The sequence below is a fragment of the Channa argus genome, chromosome 1 (genome assembly GCF_033026475.1).
Source record: "Channa argus isolate prfri chromosome 1, Channa argus male v1.0, whole genome shotgun sequence".
NCBI lineage: Eukaryota > Metazoa > Chordata > Actinopteri > Anabantiformes > Channidae > Channa > Channa argus.
The window spans coordinates 21,276,452-21,294,546 of record NC_090197.1 but is presented as its reverse complement, the minus strand read 5'-3'; the positions used below and the strand labels follow the sequence as shown (position 1 = coordinate 21,294,546).

At 40.1% G+C, this 18,095-nt stretch overlaps 1 protein-coding gene across 10 annotated transcripts in view; it reads left to right on the top strand.

The window, feature by feature from the left end:
• Positions 1–18,095, top strand: part of LOC137128581 (triple functional domain protein) — a 70,701-nt gene that overhangs the window by 11,671 nt on the left and 40,935 nt on the right. For 8 of the 10 annotated variants that reach the window (XM_067506837.1, XM_067506903.1, XM_067506921.1 and 5 more), the window contains exon 2: positions 5,035–5,085. The exons of 1 other annotated variant lie outside the window; for it this stretch is intronic. In XM_067506837.1, coding sequence (XP_067362938.1) covers positions 5,035–5,085 — 51 coding nt within the window. Of the gene's footprint in view, positions 1–5,034; positions 5,086–12,845; positions 12,946–18,095 lie in introns of all 10 variants that reach the window. One more of the 10 variants, XM_067506847.1, reaches the window with a different exon arrangement.

Sequence of the window (18,095 nt, the reverse complement as noted above, 5' to 3'; positions counted from 1 at the left end):
CTGCTAAAGACCTGTAACTGAGAGAAATTTATCCACACTAAACATCAGTCAGTAGCCTTTTGTGTATTAATACAAAGACTACAGACTGCTGAAATCTGTAGTCCCATAGGGTCCCAGAGGTCTCCAGACAAAATGAGGTACACTTTAAAGCAGTGGCCTTTAGTCTCAATCTTAAGAACGGAGACAGATTTCATTCTCAAGTACAGTATTTGAGAAATATTTTATAACATTGATGCCAGGTGTAGATATAAAGTTTTACATTTTCTCTATTTTACCCTTTTAAAAAATAATTACCATTAATTCTCTAATAATTGTGTGTTATTCATAACACAGCAATGAGCGTTTGGCTCTGAACAGAAACCAAGTAAAACAAGAAAAAACAGAAGAACTCTTGCATTACCTTAAGAATTACAAATCACTTAATTTTAGTTGACATCATGCAGCCTACTAGTGTCACTCTTATTTGGTATCTCAGCACATAAACTGAGCAAGAAAGATTTCTTTGGTTACATTCAGTAGTTAAATGCTTTGTATTTGGCCCTTGACTTTTAAATGTTTTCTAATTCCCTGCAACAATACAGTCTATAAGTAGGTTTCGACATTGGGGGTATTACTCATTGTTTTGTGCATCACACCTAAATTCAAGTCACTGTGAGACAGACAATGGGTATTTTAAAATGAAAGGGGGTCTTTCCTATTTTTGTGTGACTCAAATGATGACTGTGCTTGCCGAGAAGGGGAAGGCAGGGTCACAAAAAAAGGTTGTCCTTGTGTTAACGTGGGCTCTGAGACAGAAACGGAGTGTATCGGGACAAGAGAGAGCTGTCTGTGGAATGGGGCTGAGTAAAGGATACAGTGTAGGCAGTGTTCAACTCAGCTAAGGTTTAGGTGAGTTCACTGTATAGGAGTGTTTGCATGTTTTGGAGAGAGGAGACTTGTGTTTTATGGGATTGGGCCATTGCATGTTTTTGCTCTGTCGACCGTTGGATGTGTCTCTGTGTGTGATTTGTTTAACTTTGTCCAAACAGCTTGGCTGAGGTTTTGGTTGCAGGTTTATCCTACTATGGTCTTTTATCAAAGTTTGCTCTGTGTGCGTGCATGAGCTTCAACAGCCAGAAAGACTAACATTCATAACGGCTTAATGTGTAACTATGTATCTCTTTATGAACACATGTTGTGTTTCCTTCATTTTGTTCATGTATTTGACTTCTGGCTTGGCTACAAATCGTATTGTTTAGATTGTCATAAGATGTGGGCAATTACTGTACTCTGTTATTACATTGTTGAACACTGTGCTTCGCTGTGGACATCTTTGGTATTGCAAAAATGTGAGGTATGTGGGTGTTTGGTCTCTTGCCTTTCTCTTTCCCCCTGTTTTTTCCCTTGATCCCATTCATTCTCTGAGAAGTTTTCCCAGGTATACAGCTTTACAGAAAATTCCTCTGAGATCAGACACTTTGTGTCTCTTTGGATTTCTTAGCTTTCTTGTGCTGTATTTGTGTTTTGTGAGCTTTCTCTTATGAACATTGACCCTTGAGGCATTAGCAGTTGTTGCCAGCAGGTTTGCACATGTGTAGATTTATGTGAACTATATGTTCATTATTGGAAATTGCCAGTAGCAAAATGTTGCACAATTGTCTGTTACCGTAGATTCCTTGCTGTAATACTTTCAGCACTACAGAAATTTACCTACATTGTCATAATACTTACATTGTCATGTTCTTCATTGTCGTGTAGGTAACTATAGTATCATAAAGACAAACTCAGCTGATAAATCAAAACGGCAGGGTGTTTTGATGTGATATACTGATCCTTGCAGGGAAACCCTTTTCCTTCTGAAAATCAGAAATCATGGACTTTTAAAATATTTAAAATGCTACAGGGCTTTTCCACTGCATGGTACATAGTACGTGATCAATTTGACTCAAATCTGCTCGCTTTTATTAGCACATACTTTGCTTTCCTCTGCAGAGATCTCAGTGTTGCTGTTTGTTACAGCAAGGAGACAGCTTTTGTTTCAGTAGAGACTGAAGAAGGCAAGACCAAAAATCTGCTGAGAAATCCAGGAACATTTGGAAAAAATCTCTCTAGAGTTCAGATGACTGTGGTTGGCCAAAAGGGAAGCAGTGGTAGGTCTCTGATCAGTCAGTAGTTTGCAGGATTTTTGCTTCATGTTTTGGTACTGTCTCAGCTCACTTAAAAGTTTAGGTAGGTGATACCAAAACAACTATTGCCTGATGGAAAACCAGAAGAAGTGAGTAGAGTAGGGTACAGTTGAGTTGAGCTGGTACTATGCAGTGAAAAAAAACACCAATGGGGTATAAGCTTTTCTTAAACCTCAACATTTGGACACCTAGGGCCAACTTAGGCTTTGTGTGAGATACATGGATCTCTATCATTCATCTGAATGGAAGCAGTCTGGTGACACAGCAAGTGTGCCAGCACAGAAGGGATCTTATTTTTACAGTCAAAGTCTCATTATTAAACACCAGTCGCTGCCATATTTGTTTTAGCAGAAGAACGTACAAGAAGTTCTGTTCTCGCAGGATTAGCTTAACTGCAGTGGATTGATGAACATTTTACTGTCCAGCACACATACTAGAAGCAATAGAAGCTAAACAGTTTAGTATTAGTAATAGTGCTCTGTATCGGCAAATACTTGTGTACTGTGTTTCTACTCCCTCTTAGAGAAAGTGGCATTGGAACATCCCATTTAGCAGTGTTCCAATAGATTTATGCACTTCAAGTGATTTACAGTTGGTCAAAAGTTGAATGAAGTTGTGTACTTCTTTAAGGACTTTGTTAAGGACTTTTTTTATGTATCTATCCTTTTAAGTAGATTTAATAATGGCTACTTTGATTTTTACTCCACTAAATCTAAGAGTAAATATCTATATGTTTTATTCCATCACATTTCTAAGATTGTTGTTACATGTTACAATCACCTTACAGTTCATAATTGGCCTTTTCTTTTGTTTGTTTGTTTTTATGAAAACGAGTCACAAGACAAAGGAATTGCTTTATTAAACCACGCACAGGCAGTCTGTTAGTCCCTTCATCCATAGCCTTAAATAAAAGACAAATTTGACATAAAAGCTACAAGCTTTACTCAGTAATTTTGCTCTTTGGCATTTTGTTTGGCCTGTCTACAGAGAGCTGCATTCACTCCACAGGAGTAAAAACCCCGGGACTGATTATCTATTTTTAGACAATCAGCTGCTGAATTTATTGTAAAATTATGCTTCAAATGGGGTCATTGAACTCTGTGTCAAAGTCGATCAAACAAGATAAGTACTTCAAACGTTTTCTTAACTGAATTTGGTGTTGTCTCTCCATTCAACTTTGTGAAAGGTGGAGTAGAGCTATGCAAGTTCTTGATGTTACTGCACTGAGAACTGGGACAGAACTGGTCCCTGCTGATTCACACATTAATACAATTGATTGACCAAAGGCATTTATTGTTCTCCTTTTTGAAGGAAGGCAGCCACGTGCACTAGTGCACAGTGGGGTTATGACCATCCACTGTGTTTACTTGGATTAAATAAGGTGCAGGAAAAACAAAAGAGAGCTCCAAGAGAAGCCCAGACCTTTACACTCATGTTTCCTCCTTAAGGGAATTCTGTGACTCTTTAATTATGTGCGTCCTGAGCTTATTTCCAGCTCCCTGGACATTTTATTAGTGGTTAGTGTTTTATTGTTGAAATTACAGAGCTGTAAGTGAGCCAGTTGATTTCACTATGCAATGTTACAGACAGGTCTTTCAGTGAAATAACATGAGTAGTTTAGAAAAAAGCATCAGATCATAGCTAAAACAGATTCATTTATATTTATTACCATTAATCTGTTATGCCCCCCACCAAAAAAAACGAAACAAAAAACAAAGACATAGAGCAGCACTGGCCTACAGAAAGGGTCAGCGAGGTGTACTTTTTACTTTTAATACTTTAATTAAAAAATAAATTATGTCATTACTTACTTTCAATTACAAATGTCAATGGGTACTTATACTTTTACTAGAGTAATTTTTTTTGGTTTATTTGTACTTTTACTTAAGTAGAGATTTGAGTTCTTCATCCACCACTGGTCTAAACAATGATAATAAAGTGTACTCTTCTTAGGGCTGGTGATGTATGAAACTAATTTGGTTACTTCAGATGCCTAAATTGAGATTATTACTCACTCTGTCACGTAACTGCAATGCTAGCAGTTGTAGGAATGATTTAAGCCAATTACTTTATTGCAGCTCCCATCTATTACTGGCAAAAAATCCTTGCGCAACACCAAGTGGTCTGAATACTTGCATGTAAATGAGAGATTTCCGTTTTGTAATTCTAAACTATACTGTACAGTACAAAAAAACATTGAAATCTTCTCTGCACGTTGTTATACAGACATTGCAAACGTAGTTATGCATATTATTAGATCATTTGAAACGCATCCTGTATTTAGTATAACTGCTAGCCTAAAGGAGTAGTAAAAGTGAGTCAGAACAGAGACGGGCAGCATGTGTTACTGACTCAGACATTAGAGCGTCCAGCCTATTTACATTTGACAGCACATGATACTGGTATTGTCCCCCTCAAAGCAACAACCTCTATCACAAAACAAGCTATAGGCTGGAACAATGCACCAATTGTTGTATAAGCTGAAAGAGCAGTGGTCCATGGTCATAAGTTTAGGGTGATGAATAGATGACCACGGCAGCATGCAGCGCTTTTGTGTAAGCGGAACATGTAGTTCACAACCTTGAAACTAACGAAATTAGTAGTAGCTTGGTTTGATAATTATGTATCACTATATTGCTATCACTGTTATTGTTAACCTTCTTCTTTGTGTGTGTGTGTGTGTGTGTGTGTGTGTGTGTGTGTGTGTGTGTGTGTGTGTGTGTGTGTGTGTGTGTGTGTGTGTGTGTGTGTGTGTGTGTGTGTGTGTGTGTGTGTGTGTGTGTGTGTGTGTGTGTGTGTGTGTGTGTGTGTGTGTGTGTGTGTGTGTGTGTGTGTGTGTGTGTGTGTGTGTGTGTGTGTGTGCCTACAGATGGATCCCTCCCTAAAGAGCCAAAAGGAGATGTATCGGGTCCGATAGCAGGTAAAACAAACAGTAACACATTGATAAATCCAAACAGACTACACACAGTGATGCAAAAATTTGCAGCTGTGTTTACATCCTAACCATGTCTGTTTTTTTTGTGTTCATGCTGGTGACAGCTGTTGCCTAAGGAATTATGTTTTCAGGTTTTATGTGTATTTGTCCCATTGGTATGAACCCAATATCTCAGGAAAACCCTGAGGGAATTTCTTCTGAATTGTTCACTTGGACTCAAGTTTGAACAGATTCGATTTTGATGGTCAAAGGTCAGGATTAAATATTCACATCAGCGCAATATCCCTGGATGTTATTTGACAACCCCAATTCTAAACAAGGTGGGAGGATGTGTAAAATATTGCTTTCCTTTTTCTTTTTTTTTGCAAATATCATCAAATCATATTTTATTAACAATAAAACATAAACTGCATATCAGATGTTGAAATCGAGAAATTTTACAGACAAAGTAATTGCCACAAATCCAAAACAATTTGAGGAGCATTTGACAACTTATTAGGTTAACTGGCAACAGGTCAGTAACATGACTGGGTATAAAAGAGCATTTCAGAGGCAGAGCAATGTCTAATCTAATCTGCAACATGTCTAATTTGAAGATCCCACCATCTACAGTGTATATAATATCATCAAAAGATTCAGAGAATCTGGAAGCTGAAGGTCAAAACTGGGTGGGCGTGATCTTTGGGCTCTCAGACGTCACTGCATTAAACAGGCATGATTCTCTACTCGACATCACTGCATAGGCTCAAGAACACTTCTTGAAATCATTGTATGTGAACACGGATCGCTGTGCAATCCAGAAATGTTAATTAAAACTATCATGCAAAGAAGAAGCCAAATGTGAACAGGATCCAGAATGCCAGCGTGTTCTCTAGGCCAAAGCTCATAGAAAATGGTTTAAGGCCAAATAGAAAACTGTTGTGTGGTCAGATGAATCAAAATTTGAAATTATTTTTGGAAACCAGCAATGGTTCCCTGTTCTGTAGACTAAAGAAGAAAGCTTGTTTTTAGCAGACAGTTCAGAAGGCTGCATCTCTGATGGGGGTGCATTAGTGGCTTTGGCATGGGCAGCGTACACATCTGGAAAGGCCTCATCAATGCTGAAAAGCACATAGAGGTTTTAGAGTAGCATATACTCTCATCCAGACGATACGATTTGTCTTAATGGGAAGGTCTTGCATATTTCAGCAAGACAATACTAAACCATATACTGCATAGGTTTGCAGAAGAAGAGTCTGGGTGCTGAACCTGCCTGCCTGCAGTCCAGACCTTTTACCAATAGAAAACATCCAGCAAAAAGGCCTGTTGAGCATCCTGCATCAGACAATAATTGGACAATATTCCTCTCCTAAAACTCTATCAACTAGACATTTACAGACAGTTGTTAAAAAAAGAGGGGATGCTACACAATGGTAAACATCACTCTCTTTCAACTTTTTTGAGATGTGTTACAGCCATCAAATTCAAAATGAGCTAACATTTTCAATAAAACGGGAAAATGTCTGTCTCAATATCTGTTATATGAATAAAATATGGGTTTGAAAATCATTGCGTTCTGTTTTTATTTACATTTACACATCCTCCCAACCTTTTTGGAATTGGTGATGTATTACATCTGGCACAAATATCCTCTTGGTCTCATACTGAATAGACATTAACATGCATGTAAAAGTCCACTTGAGATGTTGGTGGAGACAGTAGTTTTGGTTGTGTGTGGCAATTATTGGAGAGTGCCTTGTGTATGTAAAAACAGTTGCAGTTTGTTGGCATTACAATTTCTCACTATCGCATATCCTTGACGCTCCCTCCTCACCTGCACCCTCTCCTTCAGACATCACTTACTTACTTAATTTGTGATTGATACCTGTGTCCATAGTGCCTTCTCAGCAGTGGCAATAGGTTCTTTGTGTGAATGGACAATGTCTGTATCCTTCAATTCTCTTAAATCTGTTACTTTCTGTTCTCATATCATTTCGAAAGTTTACCTATCCTGTTTACATATCCTTCAGCTGTTTTTCTCCATTGTCTCCATAATTTATTCTCTTAACTTTTATGTTTTTTAATTTTAATAGCTTAAATCTAAGTGTATCAGCAATATCTCCATTGTTTCTGCATTTTTCTAAAATGCTCAAAATGTTAGATAGCATGAAGGAGGACAGTGAGTTGGCAGGTTGCTCAAGAGCCCCAGGGCTTTAATGAAGACTGCTTCAGTCCTAGCAGAAATGGCAATGAAAACAACATGAATTCAACTATATCTAGACAAAACTTGGCTTCTATGCCACTGTTTGGCCTGTGTAAAGCTGTCAGAACTTTATTAAACTTCCTGGTGCTTGCCAGTTATCACTTCCTGGTATAGGGTGGGGCGGAGGGGTACAGGATTAGACCTGTCCATCTGTTGGCCTGTCTTCTCCAGTCACTGGCCAAACTGGGCAGTTGAAGAGTGAGGAGATAAGGGGAGTGGGTTCAGCATATCTGTTATGTAATAATGTTAATGCCTTTGGATCTAGACAGATGTGCTGAAAAGCACTTTGCAAGAAGTGTGTGGGTGTTTGTGGGCTTCTGCATTTCCATCACTGTTTCTTTTTTTCTCTCTGCCTGTTTCTCCTCTACAAGTACTGCATATTACTGAATCAAATTGTGTAAAACTTATTGTGTAAAACGGTAATCAATTGCATTCTGCAAGCTGAAATTTCCAGCCTGCATCACCTCCAGATGGCGTATTTGTGCTGATTGGAATAGTTGGAGGTCTGCAGCAGCCAGGGCTGTCACTAGCCTTTAAGCCAGGAGCAAAACACATGTCCATGTAAAATTTGTCTATTTTTTCAATCTTTTATTAATTTATTTACTCTTGCCCCCAAACAAATTATATCTTGGCACAAAAAACAAGCCATCTTTTCTCTCTTCTTTTCACTCTACCTCCTCCCTTGCCTTGTTTTGGGTCGCTGGGGTAACCCTGGCCTGTTTCGCGCTCGGTTAGTCTACCCTGCTATTAGAGGTCTGGATGGATGGAGAGAATAAAAAGACCCAGAGAGGTAAAGAAAAGCTGGTGCTCTCTTCTTTTCTCTCTTGCTCTCTTTTCCAGTCCAGAACTCCATTTTGGGGACAAAAAGAGGAAAATCGAAGGACACGGAGAGTCTGAGTAAACTGGAAACACACACCCAGACTGCACTGTTCAATTGCTCAGTGTTTGGAGATAATGATAGTCTGTTTTCATTGGCTACAAATACAGATTTGTAGCAAAGCATGAAATCAGTGCCACAAATATATAAAAATGTATTATATTTTCTTAAAATGTCTTTTTTTTCCTTTTCCAAATCACTGCAATCCAATATACATAATTCTGATCATTTTGTGAAGGATTTTACTCACCTACTTTAGGGGTACCTTGCTGCAAAACATGTAGTGAAACCTTGCCTCTGCCTAGAGCAGAGTTTATATATCCCAGGAAATTGGCACAAATGTCTGCTAAATATATTGGTATATTGCTCAATCACCAGATGAAACAATAGACTCTAATTACACGTTCTTATGTGTTAACTAGTTTCCCACTGGTTTGTGTGTGTAGTCGGTGCCAGCTGTACCCACAGTAGGTGTATTGTTAGAGTAGCACAGCTGTGTCTCAACACAACAGCCAATCAGATCAGCCCTTGTTCTTTATTCTTTGTCCAGTTTGGCAACACCCTAATATGCAGCAGCAAATCAGAGCTCCTCTGCTAGGAGAGCAAGGACGAAAGAGAGCCACCTGTGTGAAGTAAAGTGGCCAATTAACCAGGAGGGTTTGAATAAGACATTCACTGTAAAGAATTGCACAAAGCACAAACAGAGATGATGAGGACAATATGAGGTTATTTTAAGCCTCTCACACAGGAAAAGTGAGAACTGCATCAGTCTTTCACTTTCTAAAAACATTATGGTTTCTCTATGGTAATAGTTTAAACATGTTGATGCATACTTAGTCGAATTACTTGTCCTATACTTGTACCATCACGCCCTTGTGTGACCTGGCTGAAGACCGCTTTATTCACTCCTTAAAGGCTGGCAACTTGTTCTCTTATGCTCTTCACCTCGCTAAGAACACCTTTCAAGTTGACTTGCTCACTCTTCACGCCTCAGAAATTTACTTGAAATTAGCTTAACTGTTCCTGTTTGTGTTAGCAGCAATAACCTCAATTGGTGAGTCGTCTGCCCGCGGAGCGCTCATTTTGAGTGCATTGTTCGTTGTCTTTTCTCATTCTCGCAGTACGTTAGTTGTTAAGCTGTGCTAACTGCACTAACCGCTGTGAGAATCACTGCTAACGTGGCAAAAAAGAAGTCAACTGTCCCACCCTGTCCTCAAGGATGTGGCTTCTCTTTGCAGGAGAAAGACATGGGTATTCTCCAAACTTGGAGAGCGTTGGCCCAGCCCAACTCGTGCGCACTTTCTAGCCAGCTCCGGCGTTCAACCCTGGAACGACGGGTCACGTTTTTGGAAAAGGTGCTGGGAAAGACATCTGTCACGCAGCAGGACCCCCTCCTCTCCTAGTAATCTGAACCAGCTTTGCCTGTGTCTCCCGGTGAGAAGTTTCCATCTCCTGTCGCAGCTCTCAGCTGGGCAGAGCAGACAGATTTTGTGGTGGGGCTGGAGGACCTCTCTCAGCGCGAGCATACAGAATTGATCACTAACCATGATGGCAATGATGTCCTTGACATACACAGTCACAGCCGGAGGATGAGCAGGAGGCTATGCCTTCCGCTCAGGGCACTGATGCCTTGTCCGCCCGGGATAATACTCCCTTTTTCTCCCTGTACCGTCGAGCAGCTGAGAAACTGGAAGCCACGTGGCCCACACCTCAGCCAGCTAAGAAACCATAGAGGTTCACAGGGTTTTTACTTCCACCTGAAGTGACAACAATTAGGAATTTCCTGCCTATGTACCCCGACTTTGCCTCGGAGTTAACTTCATCATGGGGCAAACCGTTGTCTAATCGCATCATGGTCTACCAGGCTGTAATGCCAGGGTTCTCCGATTGACAGGGTTTGTCTCACCAATTGTGTCAGTAGACGCAATGGACTTCTCTGAGTGGGTTGGGAACTCTATGTGGTGGTTCAGCAGCGAGGGGTGTCTAGTCACTAGAGAAATACAGGGTTCACATCAACTAGCTGGAAATGCTGACAGTGTTTTCTAAAACATTTTCGTTTGATTTGGGTGTCCTATATAAAACAGGCAGGATGGGACTCTCTCACTTCCTCTCTGAGACTTTCTCATTCCCTTTTGCTAGGGTGCAGTGTTCATTTTCTGTCATTCAGAGCTCCTCACATTACAGGTTGACTGAACATAGGTGCAGATCTTCTCTCCAGAGGCGGACCTCTTGTAAGGGAGTGGAGGCTGCATCCGTCAGTGGTGGCTAAGATTTAGGAGCACTTCAGCAGGGCCACAGTGGAGCTCTTCGCATCCCGGGGGAATGCACAATGAACCCAGTTTTTCTCCATAACAGACCACTTTGGTCCACTGGGATTGGACGCACTGGCACATCCATGGCCCACAACTCTGTTCTATGCCTTTCCCCCAGTGGATCTGATTATGCCAGTTCTGGGTAGGGTGTGCCAGCAGGGCCTGTCCCTGATCCTGGTGGCCCCTCAGCGGCCTACAAATTGGTATACGGCGATAGTGAGTCTGCTGGCAGTAGAGCCTTGCAGGCTTTCCCCCCTCAGGGACCTTGTGACTCAGGCACGAGGGGAGTTGGTTCATCCACGTCCCGAACTGTGGAATCTACATGTTTACCTGTTGAGATGTCCAGCCTTGTGGCTAAGGGTCTTACCCCTAATATGGTTGCATCAATTCAAAGAACCCAGGCTTCGTCCACTAGAGGTTTATACTTATACAAGTGGTGCCTTTTTGAGCAGTGGTGTCAGAAACGTGAAACTCTTCTATTGTTGTGATCTATGGTCGAGGTTTTGTCTTTCTTACAGGAGCTCCTGGATAAGGGTCTTTCCTTCTCTACCATTAAAGTGTACTTGGCAGCTATATCAGCTTTCCATATTTGTTTTAAAGAGGTGTCATGTGGTGCTTATCCATTGGTGGTGTGAATTTGAGGGGGTATACCGTTTACAAATCTGCAAGGTGGAAATCTTGGGATTTACCATTGGTGCTTGAGGTCCTCTGTGATTCTCCATTTGAACCAATTAAGTCTGTTGATACGACATTTCTTCCATATAAAACAACGTTCCTTCTTCCTTTAACGTCTGCTAAGCGTCTTGGTACATGTTGTACCTGTGTTGGTACATGTTGTACCCAGTTTGGTGCTGATGGTTTGAAGGTTATCTTACGGCCGAATGCAGCTTATGTACCGGAAAGCTTAATGCATAGCTTAGAGCTCTATGCTCTTTGAGCTCCAGGTGCTGCCCCACCTCACAGCTTGGCTCAGTGAAGAGCTTCTCATGAACTGGGGGCAAAACTGTGGTGACTGTGCCTTCTATGTATGCATAGGTTGCCAGCCTTTACGACGCGCATAAAGGTGTCTTCAGCCAGGCCACAAGGGCATGATGTCCCATACTTCTAGAGATAACCATTCGTTTTCAACAGTAAAACAAAATGGTATTTAATGAAGAAAATAGACTCAGTCAAATTTTACTACATCATATTCATAAGCACTGGTAATGACTGTCCAGGATTAAGTTTTTCTCTAACCAGGCTTTTCAAGCTTTTTTTGGTCAATCTCTGATTAGGACGTCCGGTAGGTCAGGGATCCCAGTCACAGAGGCCCTGTTCCAATCCAGCCTTAGTAAATTCCTACCATTCCTGCACATCCCTTAATGAGGAGTTCCTGGCACACTCTGAATGTGGGAAGTCCACAACTATGCAGGCATATACACACACAAGCACAGTTCTGGTTTCTCTTTACCCATAGCAGCTTGTTTAGAATTAGTGTATCCAGCTCAGCTGTGGGTGAGCCATTATGCGATTACTCGTATGTGTAACTGCTCTTTAATCATATAAGGAAGATGATGTGTGTGCTCTTTTTGTGGTATGTGAGCAACTTTCCCCCTCCCACCTCAGAATAAATGTGCCACTTGTCCCATCTGTCCAAGTCCCAGCAGCTGTTGCATTCTCTCCTTTTTTCTGTCTTTCTCTCTTGCTCTTTTTTTAAACACACAAACACACTCGCTTGCGCCCCTCCCTTGAGTATTTGTCATCGTGTCCCTCAGACAGAATTGTAGCAGTGTTGTTGAGTAAACTGCTTTCTTGTATCAGTCAGTCTAATGCCCATTTGACCTCTGAAAGGGCCCTACAAGTCTGAAGCCTTTGTGGAAACACACACACACACACACACACACACACACACACACACACACACACACACACACACACACACACACACACACACACACACACATCGACACACACACACACATCGACACACACACACACATCGACACACACACACACATCGACACACACACACACATCGACACACACACACAGACACACACACACACACACACACATCGACACACACACACACACAAAAAACCTACTAACAGCCCTGACCTGGAATGATCACTGATGGTGTTGTGGTACAGCAAAGAATGATGGATGTTACTGGCATCTCCCTCTCATCTCATTTCAGTGAAGGGTGTAGCCATATCCATATCAGTAGCTTTGTTTTACCACTATCCAGCTCATACTGGACCCAGGCAGCATTTTGATATAGGAAGGGTGAAAGATTGAGCTAGTTAAATGTGTTTTTTTTTTTTTTTGTTGAAAGGAATAGATGACCTCCCGGCTAGACTATTTTGACCTCAGCTTTTGGAAAGTAAAATCCCCTTGGAAAAATCCTGGTTTCTCTGAATTTAGACATCAACCAGGTAATAATCTTTATTTTTTTTAACACATATTTTCTAATTCCATTATCTTAACCTCGTGATTATCAGTGTGAAATAATCAGTGTGAGAACACTTGCACACTTTTGTCTATAAATTCTCACAAATGAAATCTATAAAAGGTTTTGCCACCTTATCATTCTCCTCATTTAAGCATTAAGAAAAAGATACCACTTTATCCACTCCTATGTGCCTGATGAAGAGAAATACGATGTATATTTAAGCCAGTTTATCAAGCATAGTAAAAAATGTCACATTTATTTAGGCTATCTATCATCTATTATAATCTCCCCTCCCTTTTTTCAACAGATAACAGATATTTACTTTAAGTTAATAAAGTTTTGAGCTTGAAATAGCCAACCTAAATGAATTATTTTTGATGGATTACATTGTATTTACTCCTTAGCACTGAAACTGATTGTAACTTGTAGATAAACATTTGGGGCAGCTTTGGCTCGGGAGGCAGAGCAGGTCTTTGACTAATCGTAGGGTTTGTGGTGGTGTAATTGCTTTGCACAACCACAGTCTAATACTGTAAATTATTATGCCTATTGGTCCAGTTGAGTATCAAAAACTGTGATGCATATTTGAATTGTTTTTTAGCTTCCCCCTCACTCTCCCTCTTCATGCTAAACAATTTCTCAGAGTGCAAGTGCAAGTATATTATAATTATTGCCCCTCCTACACATTGAGGATTACCTCCAGGAACCTTTGTCGCCAAAAGAGAGGCAGATTAGCAGCTTGCCTAATACAGTTTGAGGTGCACACGAAGTCTGTGCTTCCAAACTCAGTTCTCATGTGCACTGAAGTAGTTTACACCAATAGCTGTATTCCTACTTGGAAATGTTTGCAGTGGTTTTTCCATATGGATGTGTAGACAACACCAGCACGGGCGGTTTTTGGTTGTCTGCTGGATTGGAATATTTCCCTTCAGGAATCCCAGGATTAGCCTCGGCTGCTGTGTCTCTGCCCACAGTAGATTGGAATCCTTTCACCACATGGGCCCATCAGTCTGCCATTAACTGATGGTAGCAGCGGGCTGCATTTCTCCATCAGCAAACACCACCCACAGCAGTTTATGGATTTCTTACATTTTGTGGGAGAATTGTCAAGCATGATTTGCTGGGCAACCAGTCACAAGTGGCACTATGCCCAGAAGGGTTCTGCCCTTATCCCGCTGACAGGTACATTGCCTCATCTGGGGTTAGAGTGGGTTTGGGTGGGGTCAGTAATATTCATCATTTTATTTTCATCGTCATCATTCAGCATGGCCAATAGGAAGTTAATTATTTTTTTTACAGTTTTGCTTGGTGCTTAGCCTGAAATGAAAGAGAGAAAGATCCATAGTATCCATATCTTTTTCACCATTTGTTTGGCTGTCAACCTGTGTATTACTACTCTCCTAGTTTTTTCTTTCTGTCTCTCTCTCTCTCACTCTGTCACTCTCTCACTCACTCACTCAACTATAGACACATTTGTTTCCCTCTGCCTAATTCCTACAATGGGACATTGTAGTTTTTTTTTTTTGTTTTTTTTTTTTTTTTTGTAGTTTCCGTTTTCCTCTTGCAGGTATTTATTTTTGTTTATGACTCATGCAGAATTTCTTTTTTTTTAATTTATCGTGTGTTTGTGAAATGGGTGTGACCTGGCCACTCTATATTTAGCGTGTGCCAGTTTCTGCAGTCCCACAGCAAGGCTGTGCACAGGAAAGTGATGGATTGGTGTGTTTAAAATTACCTTTATTTTTATTTTTCTACACAGGGTTTACGTTTTAATGTTTCAATTATAGATCTGGTCAAACAATCTATTAGAATTGCAACATGTCAATAAAAGCCTGTCACAAGCTTGCTAATACTGGGGTAGTATTACACTGACTTTTGCAAAATTATAGATGACATTTCCACTATGTTTTGAGCTTTTATCAACAAATGATGAAGCATAAAGATTCTGCTCACAGATCAATGATATAATCATGAGCTAGAGCCCAATTTGACAACCATACCCTCTAAAGAGGATGAATGTGGTCCACATGTGGTTCCCAGAAATAAAGTCAGAGCAAGAGCTCTTCTTTATTTGTCATTAAGAAAGAACTACTAGCTATCTACAGGAGCACAGTGGGAAATGTAGTTGATCATACTAATTCTTTTTCTCACCCAAAGGGAAGACGCAAGATAATTGAGAGGGAAGAAGGAAGAGTAATAATAGCAGCAAGTTCTGAATCTCATCTATCTCCTACATTGGCAGGAAAATAATTAATATCTCATAAGCATACAGTTGTAAATATGACAGCATGCTGAGAGAAGAGAATGGAGTACAATTTACTACAAGTGCCTGGGGGTAGTGCGTCAAGGAGATTTGCATCCTAACATCAGTAAAAAGCAGATGGAGAGGTTACTCCTCCCCTATTTTTTGTACTCATTATGAAGTACATAGTACTGTAACAGTTTGTGTGTATGTTCTTACTAGTTCACCAACAAACTGTAAGAAATGATTTATAAGTTGAGTTGTAATATAAAATTATTATTTTTTTTTTCTTTTTCATGTTAAACATGCAAAGAATTTGAATTAATGAATGCGTGTAATAACCAGTAAGTCACAATATTAACACCACCTGATGGTTTTAATGTTGTGGCGAGGTAATATTGTATACTGGTATCCACAAAATATTAAACCTTAACTGATACCCAGGTTAGAGATTAAAAATAGGAGTCAGTGGGACACAAAACAGAATGAGAGAAAAGAGACTTGAGTAATAGGCCATGTCTGGGTAATCAGTCACACAAACCAGACCTCTGTCTGGTCTGAAGGACAAAATCTGGGTCTTTTGTGTTCCCTTCTCTGTATGTGTTGAGGTTTGGAGATATGAGTTTTATCACTCTAGGGAATCATTTGTCTATATAGGAGTTGTTTGAACAGGTATCTCCTGACAGCAATCCAATTACCTCTAACAAATTATTAGCAGCACAGCAGGGGGATCTTTGGCACCATTACATGAGCTTGATGTTTAGAGGGTAATAGTTTGTAGTTCAGTTTATTGCTCTGGGCATTTTTTATTTTTTATTTTTTGCCAGATAAAAAAGTAAAACGCAACAGTCCCAGCATGTGACAAAACTTTTATGAGGCAATTGGAGTTTTACCTGCTATGATCAGTGGATATAAGCTAGTGCGATCAGACACTTCTTTACAGGAAAATGTCACAGGTTAGTAGTTTTAAGAGAAGTTAAACCAAGTTGATGTGGGTAAAGTCATCATGTGTATTCTCATTTTCATCAAATGACACATTGTTAACCTTTTTTATTTTTAATAGTGCTATTTCAAAAAGCCCGACTTAGGTTTGCACTGAACATGAACATGGAGGGAAATTCTGAAGGTTGAGAAGTCTAACGTACAGTCAATGGTGATGTCCAGGATTTATAAAATGAAAAGAAAATTTGTCTCGGAGTGTAACTGGGGTAATAATTTTACTGAAGCTCAATGGTTGGCAAAAAATTGCATTTTATACAGACATTTGTGGTTTTCTGAAAATAAATGATAATGGTTATAGCGATCCCCAGATTTCTTCTGTTGTGTCAGTCCAAGGATGACATTTGTGGTTTTGATCGAAGTGTCTCAACCTGGATTGCCATGACATACTTTGGAGACATTCATGATCCCAGCAAGATTATTTGGAATAACATTGGAATCTGTTTTCTTTATCAGGTCAAAGTTTAAATTTTTTTAGTACTCTATAGCTATAGAACAGAATTTTTCTATTGGCTTTTTGAGTTATTGCTGAAAATATGCGCTGTGACTGACAGATTTTTGATACTTCTTGTTCAGTAATATAATCTTCACTGGTGATCACCACTGGCAGCCGAAATACAATCACTATAAGAGAAAAGCTTATGTTAAGCTATAAACTATGGTTGCATGACTGCTGCATCGCCACCATTAAACTTCCAACTTATAATTAGATTAAATGCCCTAAACTCTTCTACAAAAGCTCTCCTCTTATCATTACCTGATCTTATAATTGATCACAGGTTATAAACACAAGAAGGCTGGAAAAGGGAACTACTGGGTAAATGAGTTTTTCTGTCCTGCATGATGAAATGTTCCTGACAGCCTTTTAGTCCCATTTAGCCACTTGTTTAAAACCACTTTTTTAATTGCCATATGGGCCCAAGTGCGATATTTACTACTGACTTCAGGAATAGGAAATGGGATGTGCAAAAATATTAAGTGATTTCTTGATTTAGTACTCCTATATATAGCTATAGCAATCTAGTGAAGTGGTGCTGTGCATGTGGCACCATGATCTAAATCGTATTATTGTTTCTCCATTTTAGAATTAACCTTTGCTGTTTATCTGTCACCCACTCTGATTTGTGAACATCAAGGCTCTAGGATTTTATTTCCTGACTTGTGTTTGGGGATGGGTTAAACACAACACAGTGGTACAAATCAGAGTATTGAAAATCCACGGTACCCTTTTCACTTAACACACCATAGTCATCAGGAATGCTGTCATGACTCAACAGTCTGAAGCCCCTTTCACTGGAATTCAGACATTATCCTGACTTTATCTGGTGGGGCTATATGTGCCCAGGTTTGTTGGCCCTGACATTACTCAGATTTGACTCAACCAGCTCCCTAGAGCAAAGTCCAGATTATTTCCAACCAAGCTCATTTATGAATAGAGCAGGTAATATTCTGGAGAATTCACCATGAGTGAGTGGGCGTGTTGACCTCCATTTCCTGTTACTGCCGCAAAATGGGGCAAATACAAACACCTGAAGGTGAAGAACTCATTCATTCATATGAACACAGCAACAATGTAGAACTGGAAGGACAAGGAAGCTTCTGTGGGTAAGGGCAGACCTGGAAATTGTCAAACAAATATAAGGAACAGCATAAGATTCTGTGGTATACAACCAGATTACAAAGCAAAACACTGTCACTTCTACAGCTTTTGTTTTTGCGCCATGTCCCGCCCTGCTCCAAGTGCCTCACAAGTGAGAACGCATCTCGCACCTGACTATTTCTCGATGTTGACTACGTGTCTAAAAGGGAAACACCTGACAATGTCAGGACCTGTTCCTCCTGACATTCTAGAGTTCATGTCTGAAACAGGCTTGAGTGGCCATTTCCATGCC